The sequence below is a fragment of the Monodelphis domestica genome, chromosome 6, assembly GCF_027887165.1.
Source record: "Monodelphis domestica isolate mMonDom1 chromosome 6, mMonDom1.pri, whole genome shotgun sequence".
NCBI classification, from domain to species: Eukaryota; Metazoa; Chordata; class Mammalia; order Didelphimorphia; family Didelphidae; genus Monodelphis; species Monodelphis domestica.
Genome location: NC_077232.1, coordinates 137,625,944 through 137,644,883, shown reverse-complemented (window position 1 = coordinate 137,644,883; position 18,940 = coordinate 137,625,944). Strand labels below are relative to the sequence as shown.

At 35.6% G+C, this 18,940-nt stretch overlaps 1 protein-coding gene across 2 annotated transcripts in view; it reads right to left on the bottom strand.

The window, feature by feature from the left end:
* The window catches only part of SLAIN2 (SLAIN motif family member 2), a 71,711-nt gene that overhangs the window by 38,723 nt on the left and 14,048 nt on the right, over positions 1–18,940 (bottom strand). For both annotated transcript variants that reach the window (XM_003341426.4, XM_001372105.5), the window contains exons 2-3: positions 7,732–7,880; positions 1,543–1,707 (exon numbers count right to left, since the gene is read on the bottom strand). In XM_003341426.4, coding sequence (XP_003341474.1) covers positions 1,543–1,707; positions 7,732–7,880 — 314 coding nt within the window. The remainder of the gene's footprint in view (positions 1–1,542; positions 1,708–7,731; positions 7,881–18,940) is intronic.

Sequence of the window (18,940 nt, the reverse complement as noted above, 5' to 3'; positions counted from 1 at the left end):
AAAAAAATATGTCCGTTTTAGCTAATATTAAGTTCAGAATTTTTCAAATGGAAAGAAAAAAGGTACATCTTTGTAGGGGTAAAGGGCTAATGTGTGAAAAATTTATATAATGTCAGTGCTCTTTTTATTATTATGGGGGAGATTTTTCTGGGAGGTAGAAAGAAGAGGGAAACATTGGGAAATACATCATGAAAAAATAAAAGTTATCTCACCTCTAATGAAAACAGAAATTAAGGCAATTATTATGAGCTGCCCAATGATATGACAATAAATATGAAAATCTAGGTGAAATGGACAAATATGACAAAAATATAAATTGCCTAGATAAACAAAAGAGGGAATAGAATACTTAAATAATTCTATATCAGAAAAAGAAATTGAACAAGTCATCAAGGAACTCCCTAAGAAAAAATCCCCAGGGCCAGATAAGATACCCAAATGAATTCTATCAAATATGTAAAGAACATCTAATCCTGATACTTTACAAAGTATTTGACAAAATAAACAAAAATGGAGTTTTACCAAGTAGTTTTTATGACACAAATATGGTACTGATTCCCAAGCCAGGAAGACCAAAAACAGAGAAAGAAAACTATAGACCAATCTCCTTATTGAACATAGATGCAAACATTTTAAAATACTAGCAAAAAACCTACAGCAAGTTATAATAAGGATTATTCATTATGACTAGGTAGGATTTATACCAGGATTGCAAGGATAGTTCAATATTAGGAAAATCATTCGCATAATTGACCATATCAACAATCAAACTAATAGAAATCACATGATTATCTCAATAGATGCAGAAAAGGCCTTTGACAAAATACAATACCCATTCCTATTGAAAACACTAGAAAGTATAGGAATAAAAGACTTTCCTCCTCAAGGGGAGGGGAGGGGAGGGGAGGGGAGGGGAGGGGAGGGGAGGGAAGGGAAGGGAATTGTTCCTTGAATGAAATCACTTAAGTATTTACTAGTAGAAAAGCAGTCAAACTTACTTACTTTAATGACTGCATAAGGATTACTTTATTATTTACGAATTGGCTACAACCTTCCTCAAGTAAACATCCCTCTATTGAATATAAATGTCTACATTCACACTATTTCCCAACTAAGTATTTTTTAATAGGCTGACCCCTATGCCTGGAAGGCTATCCCTCTACTTCTATCTAAAAATTCCCTAGTTTTCTCCAAAGTGCAACTCAAGTGCAATTCTTCATCTATCCTCATCGGCCATAAATTGCTTTGTATTTTGCTTGTATTGTTTTTATAGATCTATGTAAATGAGGTTTACTCCCAATAGAATATAAACTCTTTGAGAACAGTGACTGTCATTTTTGTATTTTTTTTCATGTTTTATTGTCATGCAAAACTCAATTTCATGTTGGTCATTGTTGTAAGAGCAAACTCATACATAACCCAAATCCCAAAATAAAACCATAAATACACTTCTAAGGGATAACACTAAACCCTTATCAAAAATAAAATCATATTATACTCTTAAGCATAACCCATGATTCAAAACACAGATATTCTTCTTACCTGAACTTCCAGGAAGTACAAGCTGTTTGACCCCAGGAGGTTTCACTGGTGTTGAGGAAGGAGAATTGAAACCACTGCTATAAGGGCTACTTGCATTTGGGCTGTATGAATTTGTATAACTCATAGAGTTGAAAGAATTGTTGTACAAACTCTGCCTTTTGATGGCTGTATTAAGAAAAGATCATAATTAAAGATTATGAAACTACATTGGATTTCAACTTTTTTCAATTAAATATTTCAGGTCAGTACATACTTCAAAAAGAAAAAAGTCTCACTGTTATAATAGAAACAAAAATTCAAATACTCTGAAAAATGCTATGCAACTTCCCTGAAGAACATATATACAATGTATATACTATTTTCAGGGCATCATCAAAACAGACCTTTAGTAACAAAAAATTTAGCTCTCATGTTGGTATTGTTAGTACTCTCTCATAACATTAAAAAAAAAGAAAAAAAACCCTGTACTTAAAAAAGTTTATTGATAACTTTGTTACTAAATCAACTACATTTCTCAACTTAATTCTATACCCTTCTGAGTCATTCTTATAACAAACCAAAAAAGGGGGATAGGGAACAAAGTCAATGAGGTCAGCAAAAAATATACACATTAACCAAAAGTCTAACTTGACATTTCAATGTTTCACACCCACAGTAACCCACCTCTACAAAAGAAGAGAGGTATATATCTTCTTAAAGACAAAGCTTAATCATTAGAATATGCTGGGAAATTGTATTTTTTAAAATCACATGTTTAATAACATGCATGATTTACTTTCTAAGGTCAGAATATAAGATATTACATTTGTTTTCTAATTTCAGGAATTATGTTGCCCCACAGTGGTTAGTAATTTTCAATTTTTTTTTTTGCTTTCTCATAAAAAGGCAAAAAAATAAGTATATAAAATTCTGCTGTTTCCCTAAAGTGTCATGGGCTTTAGTGATCACCATGGTAATGAAAGGTTTGGGACCCTGACAGCCATTCTTTCAAATCTTCCTGGGTAATTCTATCATGAAAAGTGATTTTGATATCATCTGAAAAGAGCAATGAAACACCTTGGAGTTCTCAGAAATTAAAGGGCTTTAAGAAGTTATCTAGACAGGGCTAAGTGACTCAGTGAATCAAGAACCAGGACTGGAGACAGGAGGTCCCAGGGTCAAATCTGGCCTCAGATACTTCCAAGTTATGTGACCCTGGGCAAATCACTTAACCCCCACTGCCAATCCCTTACCGCTCTTCTGCCTTAGAATCATTCATACATAGTATTGGTTCTAAGATGAAAGGTATGGGTTAAAAAAACAACAACAAACATCCAGTCCATCCTGTACCCTGAACAAGAATCCCCTGTACACCAGATCAAATCACCTGCCAGCACTAGGAAGGAGATAAGTTCAATCATATACCTAGTTCATAGTTCATATACCTAGAACATAAGTTCAATCAATAACCTAGAAAAACTTGTGTGGAAATTTGTTATTACATGCAATTGGTAAAAATTAACTTATTAATTAAAAGGGAGGGGGAAAAAAAAAGAATCCCCTGTACATACCCAAGGTTGTCCTGTCTCTGGCTGAAGACCTCTAGGGAAATAATACCCATCATCTTTAAGATGGCCCAAGTCAACGTGTCAGTAACAAGTTATTTAGTAAGTACTTAAGAATTTATTAAGTGCCAGGCACTGTGTTAAGGTATTCTTTGTCCTGTGCTATTCAATATTTTTTATCAATGACTTGGATAAAGGCACAAAGGCATACTTGTCAAATTTGTGGAGATGAACAAAACTGGGAAGAATAACTCACAGGTTTACAGAATAGGTATTCAAAAATAGCTCAACAATTTAAGATGATGGCTCAAGCCTAATAAAGTATAATTTAAGAGGAATAAGTCTTTTCCCATAATGGAGTTTTGTAAAACTTCAAAAGAACAGGATAATGAAAGGAATGTTAGAAAGCAGTTCATGTAAAAAAGTTTTAGGGATTTTATTTAATATTCTGCACAAGTTAAAAACTATGATGTCCAAAAAAAAAAGATAATGCCATCAAACCCAGGCTGAATTAAGGGTGATAACTTGTCTGAAAAGTGGAAGGTAAACCTTAATAGGCAGAAGGAGAAATCAAAGCTATCAATACTCATATCAAAAAAAATGCTCTAAATCACTAATACTTAGAGAAATGCAAATTAAAGTTTAAGTAGGCTAACTCTGAAGTATAGGTTAGCTAACATGACAGAAAAGAAAAATGATCAATGTCGGAGGTATGTAAAAAATTTGGGACACTAATTTTGTGTCCCATATGCACTGTTGATGGAGTTATGAACTGGTACAACCATTCTGGAGAACAATTTGGAACAACATCCAAAGGGCTATAAAAATATGCATAACATTTGGCCCAGTAATACCACTTGTCTGTATCCCAAAGAGACAAAAGAAGAAGGAAAAGGACCAATATGTACAAAAATGTTTATAGCAGCTCTCTGTTTGGTGGCAAAGACTCTGAAATAAAACAGATGCCCATTACTTGGGGAAGAGTTGAGTGAGTCATGTAATACAGTTGTGAAGGAAAATATTGTGCTATAAGAAATGAGCAGGAAGCTTTATAAAAAAACCTAGAAAGACATATAAACTATTGCAAAGTGAAGTGAGTAAAACCAGGAAAACATTGTATTTAGTAATAGCAATATAATATTGTACAGTGATCAACTGTGAATGACATAGCTATTCCAAGCAATAAAGATTAAAGACAATTCCAAAGGAATTAAGATGAAAAACATTATCCACTGCCACAGAGTACTAATGATCTTTTGAGTGCAGATTAAAGTGTACTTTTTTCACTTTCTTTATGTTTCTTGCTGGGAGTGGAAGGGTCGGGGGAGGAATGGGGCAGGACATAGACACACACACACACACACACACACACACACACATCTAAGATGGAAATATGTTTTGTATGACTTTTACAATAGGTAAGAGAAGGGAGGAAAAGAATATGGAACACAAAATCTTTGAAAAATGAATGTTTAAGTAAAATAAGGGAGGGGGGCAGTAAACAAAGGCTGTATTTGTATGCTGTATCTAGTTGCAACATCTTAGAAAGGTCATTGACCAAAGTGGTTAAGAAAACTAGAAACATTGAGACTGTTTGAAACAATAGCCCGGATAAAAAGAAAACGACTTAGAGGAAAGACAAAAGCACGTAAGTATGTGAAGACTGTAATGTGAAAGAAGGATTATTAAAATGTTCTGCTTGGTTCCAGAGGGATATACTAAAAGCACTGGATGGATATTAGGACAGCATGCCAGAAAAACTTCCTAACAACTGGAGCAGGCAAAATGGACTGTTTGGTGAGGTAGTGAGATTCCCTACACTAAAAGTTTTCAAGTAGATGCGAGATGGCCACTAGTTGATACTATCAAAGGGTTTTTCAGGCAGGGGGGACCAGATGAACTGAGGTCCTGCCACCTCTGTGGTTCTGCAATGCTGTACAAGTGCAAACAGCAAAAATGATGATGATGATGATAGGATGAGAATTGTTTCTGTTAGTATAGGGAACCCTGTACCAACACAAATTAGCACCTTCTTTGTATAGTATTATGAAAAGTAAAATACCTCCATTCCATGGCACCCAAACGGTGGGTGTTACAGAGTAATAATGTTCTCTGTCTCTGTCTGTCTCTCTCATTTTATTAATAAATGATTATAACTCTGGCCAGACCACCTTTTTATCTCCTACATTATCTTAGCACTTGCAAAGTACTTTATACTGAACCTAACAATCAACCCTATAAGGTTCACTGAACAAATCACTTCAACTTTCTTGAATTTCTATTAATTAGTCATTTTGCTCAGTTCTCAAAGGGGCAAGTATGAAAGCCAGGTTTTTCCTGGCCAAATGTAGCATTGTGACAACTATACCACAAGATGCTCTCTCTTCCTTTACATATATAGTTCATCAATGGAAACTTTGTAACCAAGTCCTAAATCTTGTTTGCCTATAATACTTTGAAATATAACAATAAAAATTAAAACTTACATGCCTCCAGACTAACACAAATTCTTTTTTCTATGCCAAGATATCTCCAAAGTTAATTATATATATACCCCTAACTCTCATTTTATACTATGTTCAGAATAATCCACATTCTGCCATGTGTATTCACAGGTCTCCAATATATGATCCTACCTAACTTTTATAGCCATAAATACAACTATTTCCTTAACATATACACCTTTGGCCAAACAACTTTGTATTTCCTAAACAATTATTTTCTAGCTTTAATATTACTGCTCCTTCTGCTCTGAATTGCTTTCCCTTTCTCCCACACATCATTATTACTCATCAAAATCATATGTATCTTTTAAGGCTCATTTCAAATATTATTATCTTAATGAAATTCCCCAAACTGGCTGATGCCTACTCTGATTCCCCATAATATCTGGCTTATACTTCTTTTAATACACATCATATCTTGACTATTATGGATATTTGTATAACTATATTATTTCTCCTTCAGACTTATAAACTTCACTATATGTTTCATTATGAGTAAGTCACATTGCCTTTCTGCCAGCTACCCATCTAAAAAATGTCCTCTCAGCTCTGTCCAGCACTAAACCTAAGACCTTTTGATTATAGAGGGCAATGGTTTCCTTCAAATTTCTTGTATCTCTTTTAAATAATTTACAGGAGAAATGCACTTGAAACAAAAAAGGTCAAGGTAGAAGAAACAGCACATCCTAGAAAGTACACAGCTTCTAAGTTAACCCAAAGACAAGATGAACTTTTATGAATTTTTAATGCAGATTACATTAGTATGCACACAAAGTGGTGTAAACCTTAAAATTTCTTAGACTTATGAATGTTGGAAATTTCCCCATTGGGAAATCTCATACTGGAAAAAATTTCCTACTGATAGTAAGAACTCTATTGGAATGTGAACCCCCTTGGCATGGGAGGATCCTTCTCCTCCCTACCTAAGACTACTTTAGGACAGAAACCTTTTGCTAAACAATGGAAAGGGCTTTGACCTATGCTTAAGCACAGAACAGGAAGTTCTTTGAGTCATGATTGATTTTAGAATTGATACAATAGAGATACAATAGGAATGACAGAACCAGGTCTTGAAACTACAATCTCCACCCTACTCAGAGTAAAAGGATTTAGGAAGGGCTGCAGCAAGGATCAAGATTTAATTATTTGAGAATATGACCTTCAACAGACATGTGCAAAGGGGCAGACCTGTGGGCAGTCCTGGGTTAAGCTAGAGACACCATTGGCACAGGGAAGACATGGACAGTGATTGGTAGATGTGAGAACTGAGGGGAGGGAACTTAGATGGTTTCCTTAAAGATAGAGGGGGTCTGAGGACTGGGGGGTCGAGAGGTTTTGCTCTGAGAGGTTGTGCTCTGAGAAGTCTTGCTCTGAAGGAGGTTGGAGGTGGAGGCCGCTGAGACTGTTTCTCCATTTTGGTCATGTGAGTGATAGGGACTGATCTCTTTTCTTTGCCTCAGCTATCTAAGGGCTTGGGCCTTTTGGCCCAGCCTAAACAGAGGGGGTATTTAAGCCCTAGTTCCTCTCTCTCTCTCCCCCCCCCCCCCCATACCTTTCTTCCTCCTGTTTGTAATTAAAAACTCCATAAAAGGTTGACTGCTGACTTGAGTTTTCATTTAGGAATTACATAGCTGAATTCCTTGGCGACCTTAAATTAATATATATTAGTCTTTTAAAGTGATTTCCTTGTCACATTGGTAATGTCACAGGATAATGATTTTAGATTTGGAATGCAACTCAGAGACCATCAAATCCAAACTTCTTATTTTATGGGGTAGGAAACTGAGATTCCAAAAGGTCAAGTGACTTATCTAAAGCTATGCCTAGAGTAAGCAGCAGAGCTAGAACTCAAACCCAGTTCCTCTAACTTCAAATAACACTCTTTCCACTACCCAACTCAGTTTATTGTAATTGAATACAAAAAAGATTTAATACATGAAGGAAATGCTATCTTATATGGTCCTATCAATTCAGAAAATTTATGTTAAATAACAAAAAAAGAAAACAAATTATAGTAATTATCTTAAATGTCAGGCTTATGAAACCTCATTGACCAACAAATTAAGCATTCATGCATTTTAAATTCCTAAATGTTAGTTTTTAAAGTTGGCAAAAATCATGATTTTGATTGATACACTTACCTGTCATAGTTTGATCAAGTTTATGGATCAGAGATTTTTTAGCACATTCAACATCAGGACTTGGGTAATCCAAAACCTGTCTGCACCAAACTAAGGGACTAATTGCTTTCTGTGATGGAGTCAATTTCTTCTTTGGTGATGAGTACAACCTAGAAGAGAAAAAATAATTATTAACTACAGTATTTAGAGAACAGAGATTATTACTGTTGTTTTTCCTTTGTAGAAGAGTGCACAAAAAAAAGTATTTTAAAACCAGTCACATTTCCTTTAAATATTCAAATTATGTGACAATATAATACAATATCAGGGAGAATTTTAAGTCAGATTTGGGAGGGGAAGGAGGAAAGAGTGGGGCAGGGGGGAGGGGGGGAATCATGAATCATATAAACATGGAAAAATATTCTAAATAAAAAAGGGAAAAAATACCTAACACTTGGGTGAAATGAAACAGGAAAGCAACTGTGCAAAGTGTCTATAATTCCATGATTTTTCACAGAACTAGCCTGATTTTTGTATAAGTTTATTGGTACTGATAGTCACTTGAAACAAATCTCAACACCATGAAAACAAAATAACCAGTTGGTTGGTTTTTTTTTTTACTTTTCCTTCTCTTCAAACAATTATTAAACAATCAAAAATCCATTAAAGATGCCATACTCCTTGAGAGATACTACAGGTACTCTCCTTCAACAAAAAGGATTACAGTACTTCTATAGTTTGATAGATAATCTTCAAGCTTCCACTTAGTCCCCAAAATTCATCCATTAACTCTAACAAAACTGGTATTAAACCTTCCAGTACAAAAAGATTGGACCTTGGGCAAAAGACATTATAGTTCATCATTGGGTACACATAGGCCTTTATTACAGTTTGATAACATCTTGCACACATTCCAAAATATCCTTTTTTCCCTCTTTTTTAATATATTTTATTTTTTTACAATTAATATAAGAACATATATACATATGAACAACACCAACATATCCTTTTAAGACCCATAACCATTCAAAAATAAGGGGCAGGGCTCTTTGTGGTAGCAAAAAATTGGAAAATAAGAAGGTGTTCCTTGATTGGGGAATGGGTGAACAAATATATGATGGTGATGGAGTACTATTTTGTGATGTGGAACAATGAACTGTTTGATTTTCATATGAGCTGGAAAGACCATCATAAGCTGATGCAGAGTGAAATGAGCAGAACCAGGAGAACAATGTACATAGAAACTGAAACAAGTGGGAGATCTGAACCAACCACTATAAAATTTAGATAAATCAAATAAAAAAATTAATTACAAGGAGGTAAAAGATGTGAATAAAATCTTAGAAAAATTAGAGTTAATAGATATATGGAGAAAAATAGAGACAAAAAGGAATACACCTTCTTTTCAGCAGCACATGGCACATTCACAAAGACTGACCATATATTAGGTCATACAAACATGGCATACAAATGCAGAAAAGCAGAAATAATAAATGCAACCTTTTCAGATCATAAGGCAATAAAAATAATGATCAGTAAGGGCACACAGAGAACAAAATTAAAAATCAATTGGAAATTAAATAATATAATACTCCAAAATTGGTTAAAGAACAAATCATAGATACAATTAATAATTTCATTGAAGAAAATGACAATGGTGAGACATCCTTTCAAACCTTATGGGATAAATCCAAAGCAGTACTCAGAGGAAAATTCATATCCCTGAGTGCAAATATTAACAAATTAGGGAGGGCAGAAATCAATGAATTGGACATGCAACTCAAAAAACTTGAAAGTGAACAAATTAAAACCCCCCAGAAGAAAACCAAATTAGAGATCCTAAAAATTAAGGGAGAAATTGAACTAATAAGACTAGAAGCTGGTACTTTGAAAAAACAAACAAAATAGACAAAGTACTGATCAATCTAATAAAAAAAAAGTAAAGAAAGTCAAATTAACAGTATCATAGATGAAAAGGGGGAACCTTACCTCCAATGAAGAGGAAATTAAGGCAATCATTAAAAACTTCTTTGCCCAATTATATGGCAATAAATAAGCCAATCTAGGCAATATGGACAAATATTTACAAAAATACAAATTGCCTGGACTAACAGAAGAAGAAATAGAATTCTTAAATAATCCCATATCAGAAAAAGAAATCCAGCAGGTCAAAGAATTCCCTAAGAAAAAATCCCCAGGGCCTGGTGGATTCACAAGTGAATTCTATCAAACATTCAAAGAACAGCTAACCCCAATACTATACAAACTATTCGACATAATAAGCAAAAAGGGACTTCTACCAAATTCCTTTTGTGACACAAATATGGTACTGATTCCAAAGCCAGGCAGGTCAGAAATGGAGAAAGAAAACTACAGACCAATCTCCCTAATGAATATAGATGCAAAAATCTTAAACAGGATACTAGCAAAAAGACTCCAGCAAGTGATCAGGAGGGACGTTCACTATGATCAAGTAGGATTTATACCAGGAATGCAGGGATGGTTCAATATTAAGAAAACCATCCACATAATTGACCATATCAACAAGCAAATCAACAAAAATAACATGATTATCTCAATAGAAGCAGAAAAAGCCTTTGACAAAATACAACACGCATTCCTATTAAAAACACTAGAAAGCATAGGAATAGAAGGGTCTTTCCTAAAAATAATAAACAGTATCTATATGAAACCATCAACCAACATCATCTGCAATGGGGATAAACTAGATACATTCCCAATAAGATCCGGAGTGAAACAAGGATGCCCATTATCACTTCTATTATTTAACATTGTACTAGAATCACTAGCAGTAGCAATTAGAGAAGAAAAAGAAATTGAAGGTATTAAAATTGGCAATGAGGAGTTCAAGGAGATCAACTCTTTGCGGATGATATGATGGTCTACTTAAAGAATCCTAGAGAATCAACTAAAAAGCTAGTGGAAATAATCAACAACTTTAGCAAAGTTGCAGGATACAAAATAAAACCCACATAAGTCATTAGCATTTCTATTTATCTCCAACACATCTCAGCAGCAGGAATTAGAAAGAGAAATTCCATTCAAAATCACTTTAGACAATATAAAATACTTAGGAATCTATCTGCCAAGACAAACACAGAAACTATAGGAACACAACTACAAAACACAATCCACAAAACTAAAACTAGACTTGAGCAATTGGAAAAACATTAACTGCTCATGGGTAGGACGAGCTAATATAAAAATGACCATCCTACCCAAGCTTATCTATTTAGTGCTATACCCATTGAACTACCAAAAAACTTTTTTTACTGAATTAGAAAAAAACATAACAAAGTTCATTTGGAAGAACAAAGGACCAAGGATATCCAGGGAAATAATGGAAAAAAAAACAAAGGAAGGTGGCCTTGCAGTCCCAGATCTCAAACTATATTATAAAGCAGTGGTTATCAAAACAATTTGGTACTGGCTAAGAGACAGAAAGGAGGATCAGTGGAATAGACTTGGGGTTAGTGACCTCAGCAAGACAGTCTATGACAAACCCAAAGACCCCAGCTTTTGGGACAAAAATCCACATTTGATAAAAACTGCTGGGAAAATTGGAAGACAGTGTGGGAAAGATTAGGTTTGGATCAACACCTCATACCCTACACCAAGATAAACTCAGAATGGGTGAATGACTTGAACATAAAGAAGGAAACTATAAGTGAATTATGTGAACACCAAACAGTATATATGTCAGACCTTTGGGAAGGGAAAGATTTTAAAACCAAGCAAGACTGAGAAAGAGTCACAAAATGTAAAATCAATAATTTTGACATCAAATTAAAAAGGTTTTGTACAAACAAAACCAATGTAACTAGAATCAGAAGGGAAACAACAAACTTGGAAACAATCTTCATAATAAAAACCTCTAACAAAGGTCTAATTACTCAAATTTACAAAGAGCTAAATCAATTGTACAAAAAATCAAGCCATTCTCCAATTGATAAATGGGCTAGGGACATGAATAGGCAGTTTTCTGTTAAAGAAATCAAAACTATTAATAAGCACATGAAAAAGTATTCTAAATCTCTTCTAATCAGAGAGATGCAAATCAAAACAACTCTGAGGTATCACCTCACACTTAGCAGATTGGCTAACATGACAGCAAAGGAAAGTAATGAATGCTAGTGGGGGGTGTAGCACAGTTGGGACATTGATGCACTGCTGGTGGAGTTGTGAACTGATCCAACCATTCTGGAGGGCAATTTGGAACTATGCCGAAAGGGAGATAAAAGACTGCCTACCCTTTGATCCAGCCATAGCACTGCTGGGTTTGTACCCCAAAGAGATAATAAGGAAAAAGACTTTTATAAGAATATTCATAGCTGCGCTCTTTGTGGTGGCAAAAAATTGAAAAATGAGGGGATGCCCTTCCATTGGGGAATGGCTGAACAAATTGTGGTATCTGTTGGTGATGGAATACTATTGTGCTCAAAGGAATAATAAAGTGGAGAAATTCCATGGAGACTGGAACAACCTCCAGGAAGTGATGCAGAGCAAGAGGAGCAGAACCAGGAAAACATTGTACACAGAGACTGATACACTGTGGTACAATCGAACGTAATGGACTTCTCCATTAGTGTCAATGCAATGTCCCTGAACAATCTGCAGGGATCTAGGAGAAAAAACACTACCCACAAGCAGAGGGCAAATGGTGGGAGTAAAAACACCGAGGAAAGGCAACTGCTTGACTACAGGGGTTGAGGGGATATGATTGAGGAGAGACTCTAAATGAACACCCTAATGCAAATAACAACAACATGGAAATGGGTTTGGATCAAGGACACATGTGATACCCAGAGGAATCACGCGTCGGCTATGGGAGGGGTGGCAGGAGGGGGTGGGGGAGGAAAAGAAAATGATCTTTGTTTTCAATGAATAATGTTTGAAAATGACCAAATAAAATAATGTTTAAAAGGAAAAAAAAGAAAGAAACTGAAACAATGTGGAACAATCATATGTAATCAACTTTGTTACTTATAGCAGTACAATGACTCAGGACAATACAAAGGGACTCATAAGAACTATCCATATCGAGAGAAAGAACAGTGGGAATAGAAATGCAGAAGGAAAACATTTGATTTTTCACTTGTTTATATGGGTACTGGATGTGGGGTTTTGATTTTTAAAAGATTACATGTATAACTCAGTGGAATTGCTTGTCAGCTCTGGGAGGGAAAAGGGGAAAGGGGGAAGAAGGAAAGCACGCCAATCATGTAGCCATGGAAAAAATACTTAAGTAAAAAAATTTTTAAAAGAAAGAAAATTAAAGTAAGGGGGAGGAAGATGGTTTGGTGGCCTGAGAGTCAGGCCTGAAGATGGGAGGTCCTAGTTCAAATCTGACCTTATACTTCCTAATAATAATACTAGGTGAAGTCACTTTTATCCCAGCTGCCCATCCCTTACTGCTCTTCTGCCTTGGAACCAACACTTAGTATCAATTCCAAGACAGAAGATTAAAAAAAGTTAAGACCTATAGTCATATGATAAAGTATCAGAGTATAATTTTAGTAGTATTAAAAACAGAAAGAATTTAAAGTACACCCCTATCCTTAAAATGTGAGATCTGGAAAAAAGAAAAGCATTTTTAAAAAGTTAACATTTCATTTTAGGATAACAAATTTAAATCACTAATTCATACGTGTGACGCTAAACCTTGTGTTGTTGCTACTAGGACAATTATTGTTAGAATTCTTCCACAACTCTGAAAGTATCTATTCCTCAGGCTTGTAACATTCAACACAGATGAAAACAGGCAAGGCTAAAAAAGCTGTTGATGCATGCTCTCAACCTAAGTCAATGAAAAATTACTATAAGCAGCCTGAAATTCAAATAACAAGGAGACCCAGGCTGAACTTTTATAGACAATAACCTTTTTTTTTTAACCTTACCTTATACTTTCTTTATACACAATACTGTGTATTGGTTCCAAGGCAGAAGAGCAGTAAGGGCTAGGCAATGGGGGTTAAGTGACTTGCCCTAGGTCACACAGCTGGGAAGCGTCTGAGGCCAGATTTGAACCTAGGACCTCCCCATCTCTAGGCCTGGCTCTCAATCCACTGAGTTACCCAGCTGCCCCCAATAACCTTCTTGAATTATCATTAACATACTCCTTTCTTTCATTCCTCCAAAATCCCAATGATTCTGAACTCTGGTTTTCATTGTTCAAAACCCATTCTCCATCCCATTCCAGTTAGCCCAAACCCATTGATACTTGAAATGGATCTGTGATACCTTCAATTACTGCATTCCCTGCAGGGATGCAGATCATAATTCACCCATGCCCGTCTTTCTGCCACATCCATTCCAAAAGTTTACCCCCATGCTGCTAACTCAAGCTTTGATTAATACCACCTTTCTCAGACTCTTTTACCCCTCTGACTGGAGGACAGAATGCCAAACTCCTCCCAATGCCTTCCTTTATAGAAGATAGAAACTGAATGTTCAGTCCATTCTGCACCTCCCCAAACAAAGCACTCCCTGGGATCCCCATTCCTTTCCTGCCTCCTGTTGTGTTGTTTCCCCTCTATTATATTTTAAGCTCCCCGAGAACAGAGACTGTTTTTCTTGTTATAAATTATATTTCCAGTGCTTAGCAGTGCCTAAAACATAATAGGTGCTTAAAATTTTTTTATTGAATTTTGCTGGATTTGAAGCTAAGGATTGGTACAAGTGCTTTGCTATTTCCCCAAAGCAGTCCTTTTCAACTATGCACCCAGAGACCTATCTATTTCATATATATATATATATATATATATATAAATATATATATATATACCATCAGATAAGCTCTAAGATATTAATTTAGATGCACATTGAAATCTCATCAATAGGCTTTCTTTATTCACTTGATTGTTCTTGTGTAAATGGACAGGCCAAACTCCTTTAAGTGATTACAGAGATCTTCCTGGAGGCTCTATAATGTCAGACACTAAATTCAAGTTCTCCAATGTCATCTGTAAGCAGAAACACAATGTACAGAAATACCTCCTCCACCTGGCCGAATCTGCCATTGTGGCTAATACTTTTGGTCAGCATATCATTTTTTGCCTTATATATATTATCAGAGAATTACTGAACAGGGTTGTTTCTGCACATTCCAAGAAATCTTTATTGGGAGATATCTTTTATGAGCCTATATGTCAGTCTTTCATCTTACCAAATGTTATCATAATAAAAAACAAAACAAAAACTAAATACAATGGGACTTTATTTTCCTTATAGCTTTTTGTCCATTGTGAAATGATAAAGATGTGGTCTATTGTAGAATATAGTTTACTAATGCTTATTTGTACACTACTTTTCATGTACAATGCACCATCAATTTGTATATAAAGATTTTTATAAACATAAGTCAGCACAGTAAATGAATTAAGTATACAATAAGGCATTACTAACATTCAATACTGTAACAATTTAGCACATTGTACAATATGAAATAATACTGCCCAATTATCTTTTCTTTTACTACCTTTGCCCCCCTCCCCATCACCACCCCACAATGAAATTATTTTTCCTGGTTCTCTCTCTCTTTTAGGCATTGTCTAAATGGAAAGATTTTAAGTTTTTGGAGGCCAGGAACCCTTTAATTCTACAGAGTTCAGAAATAATATATATTGAAGATTATGAAAATGTGGTCAAAGCTGATCCCAAAAAATAATTGTTGAGGGACAGTGAAAGCAAGATACGGTTGCAAAAGGAATTTCTTGTTATGGCTGATTTCAAGAATTCACAAGATTGACATCGGCTGATATCTCTAATAAAAGAATTGATTTGGGGATAAAGGATCAAGGTATAAAGTAACAAACTATAAAGAAACAAATTTATTTTAACTCTTTCTACAAAGGGGTACATCCTCTCAGCCACAATCTGAGTAAGCAGAATGTTTACCTCCCAGCTTTCCAAAGGTCACATAGTAAGCAGTTCTCACACACCTGTGTTAGCATGGAAAGGGATCTGAGAGGTAGGTTACAATACAAGGAAGACTGATGAAATATGTACAACATCACAACTTTCAGGAAAAAGATTTACATTTTGTGCTTCATTTTTGGAATCAGCAAAATTAGGCCTGAACATCCTTTCCCAAGAATCTTGTATTATCTATGTGGAAACAGATATTGTTACTTTCCATAATCTCTTGTATTGGGAATTCCTTGATTCTCATCAGTGAATTTGCAAATAAATGTACAACTCTCAGCCCTGGTAAGCAGAGGAAGCCTCAGGTTTATTTCCAATACGAGTCTATGTGTATTCTTCACACCATCTTCTTCATTCCTTTCCCCCTGCCCTGTGCTTCTGTATCAAGGGTTTCCTTCCACAAAGTAAAAGACCCTCCTCTGTTTAGGTTGTGCTGGAAGCAGCAAATTCTCCCTCATCCTTCTGTCTGTGTTTCAGATCCTTTTAATGACTGTATCTGAGTGATTAATAGAGACACAGCACAGAGGCAGCCCTCACTGCATTTTTAAGTGTTTTTTTTTAATGGTTTTGTTCATTCCTTCCTTCCTCTGTCTTGGGGGCTGCTCTGACCAGAGTGCTCAGCCAAGGACTCCCTTGACCGGATGCCCTCTGGAGCTTTTCCAGTGCTCAGCCAGCAGGACCCCCAGGAGGAGGAGGCCACAGTGTAATCCAGGGCAGCAGCATCTGAGAGGCTATTCTCAGATTCAGGGCTTGGAGAGAAGGTCCCTGAGACCCAGAGCACCAGGGAGGCACTGGGGGAGGACCATAGAGAGGGGGAAGAACTATGAAAGCCAAAGCATTGGTAAATGCCTTCCTGGGTCAGATTCACAGCAGGCAAGAAGAAGTCAGTCTGATGCCTCCTTCCATGACTCTGCATCCTGCCTCTGGTGAGCTCTTCTCCATCTTAACCACCTTTTTTTGATATTAATAAGGTCTAAGATTTGTCAACCCCTTTGGTATCTCATGTTTTTGATGTCTTGTAAATTAGTCTCTTGATGCCCCCTGTATTTTATCACCTCTAGAACAGAGTTCCTCTCTCTAATTTAATCCAAAATGACAGGTTTTCCAGACTTTCTTCTTTTTAGTGCCATTTCTACTTCTGCTATAAGCATCTTAGGAGCTATGATATTAAAGAAATATGATGGTTCCAGGATATTTGGTGTGTGGGGTAAAGTTTCTTGTGTGGTTTTTGCACATATTTTCCTTTTTTTTTCTGTAGTCCTCTTTTGAATAATCTTAGACTCTAGTTATCTTGCTAAGCTTGCTTATTAAGGTTTTACTCTATACTGCTTTGTTCTACTTTATAAGATGATACTGTTCATATCTATCCATCATACTTCATAATATTTTACAGACAAGTCTATATTTTAATCTAAAGTTGTTTTTGGCAACCATCTTTCTCCATTTGGCAAACTTTCTGAGCTTTTGTAGTCCCCCTGTTGCACCCATTAATTTACATTGGTTTAATTTTTTGATTAAATTATATTATAGGCAGTGATGTTATTTCTGTTTTCCATTGCCCATTTTGGTTTTCAATATCTTGTTTAAATAAATCAGGGTGGTACACCCAATTCTGGAGTCAGTGGTATGAATGTGCATTCAAGGGAAAAGTCTTTGCTTATTAGTTTAAAAATAGTCATCAGATTTTTTTTTAGTGCCCATCATGTCCAGAATCTGCCAGGTTTTTTTTTTTTTTTTAACAAATTGTTCATGATAGAGGTGTGGTTTCTGTATAATCAGAAAGCCACTGGTTTGTCTCATTTCTTTCTCTTGACCTCATTTTCTTCTCATCTTCTTTATAACTTTCCATCAGTCACAAAAAATCAGAGTGCATGTTGATTTGATACAGATCAAGTTCTTCATAGAATTTCTCTACAACTTCATCCTTAGCAACCATGTTTGTGCATAAACCACAACCATTTTCATGGCATTCTTTATACAAACGCTTATCAAAAGTACTAGTGATGACCAACCAATAATGTTTCTTGCATCTTTGGGACAGAAAAGAGAACACTTTCTGCCAACACCTTTCTTTACCTCTCCAACTAGTACCTATAGGTCATTGTTCAATTCACGGAAGCAACTTCTACTTTCTTCAGGTTTTATTCATTGATATGATTTTAGCTCCTCCAGCATTATATATAGTTATGTCGGTCATCAGACAAGGATCTAACATTTAGCACAACAAAATAAAGGTTTGCTGGCAATCTAGAAATAGATTCTTAGCATCCTCTGCTTTCTTTCCCACCACTTCACCAACTCTATTGCAGAAGCAAGAGATCACTGATCAAGAATTAGAAGCATTTTGAATTTTTTGTTTATTTCAGAGTTGCTAAAAGTGATAACTACAATGATACAGAAAAGCAGACATCAACAAAAACTCATTTTGAAAAAGAACCAATGCAGAATGAAATAAGCAGAACTTGAAAAATAATACAACTACAATAATGTAAACAGGGGCAGTTAGGTGGCACAGTGGATAGAATGCTGCATTTGGACACAGAAGATGCATCTCCATAAGTTCAAATCTGTCCTCAAACACTTATTAGCTCTATGTGACCCTGGGCACTTAATCCTCCTTGCCTTGGTTTCCTCTTCTGTAAAATGAGCTGGAAAAGGAAATGGCAAACCACTCTAATCTCTTTACCAAGAAAACTCCAAATGGGGTCAAAAAAGAATGGAGTACAACAGAAAAACAACAACAAAAAATAATACAAACAAAAAGAACACTAAATGTAAGCTAAGCTTTAACTGAAAAAAGCAATTTTGGTCCTAGAGAAAAGATGAAGAAACTCAACTTCCACTAAAGGAGAAGGGAGGAAGAGGAAGGAACAGGATGAAGAGAAGGAAGACATATCAGAAGTGTAAAAGGTTGCATATATTGGCTGATGAAGTCATTTTGTCAGTTGGTTTTACTAATTACTTTTTAGTCCAAGGAAGACCTCAACAGGAAAAGGAGTTGTATCTGGAAATAACTTCGATTTCAAAGTAAATGGGTAGGTGGCTGGGTGAATAAAACAAAGGACTTCAAGTCTGTTCAAATCTAGTCTCCAATACTACCTATGTGACCCTAGCAAGTCACTTAACCTCTCCTTCAGTTTTACCATCCATAAAACATGGATAAAAGTACCTATCTCTCAGAGTTGCTATGAAAATCAAGATAGGTAATATTTGTAAATTGCTTTGAAAACGTCAAAGTGCCTATTACCATTGATATCATTTGGGGGAAAGTGTGCCTCTATTTTTT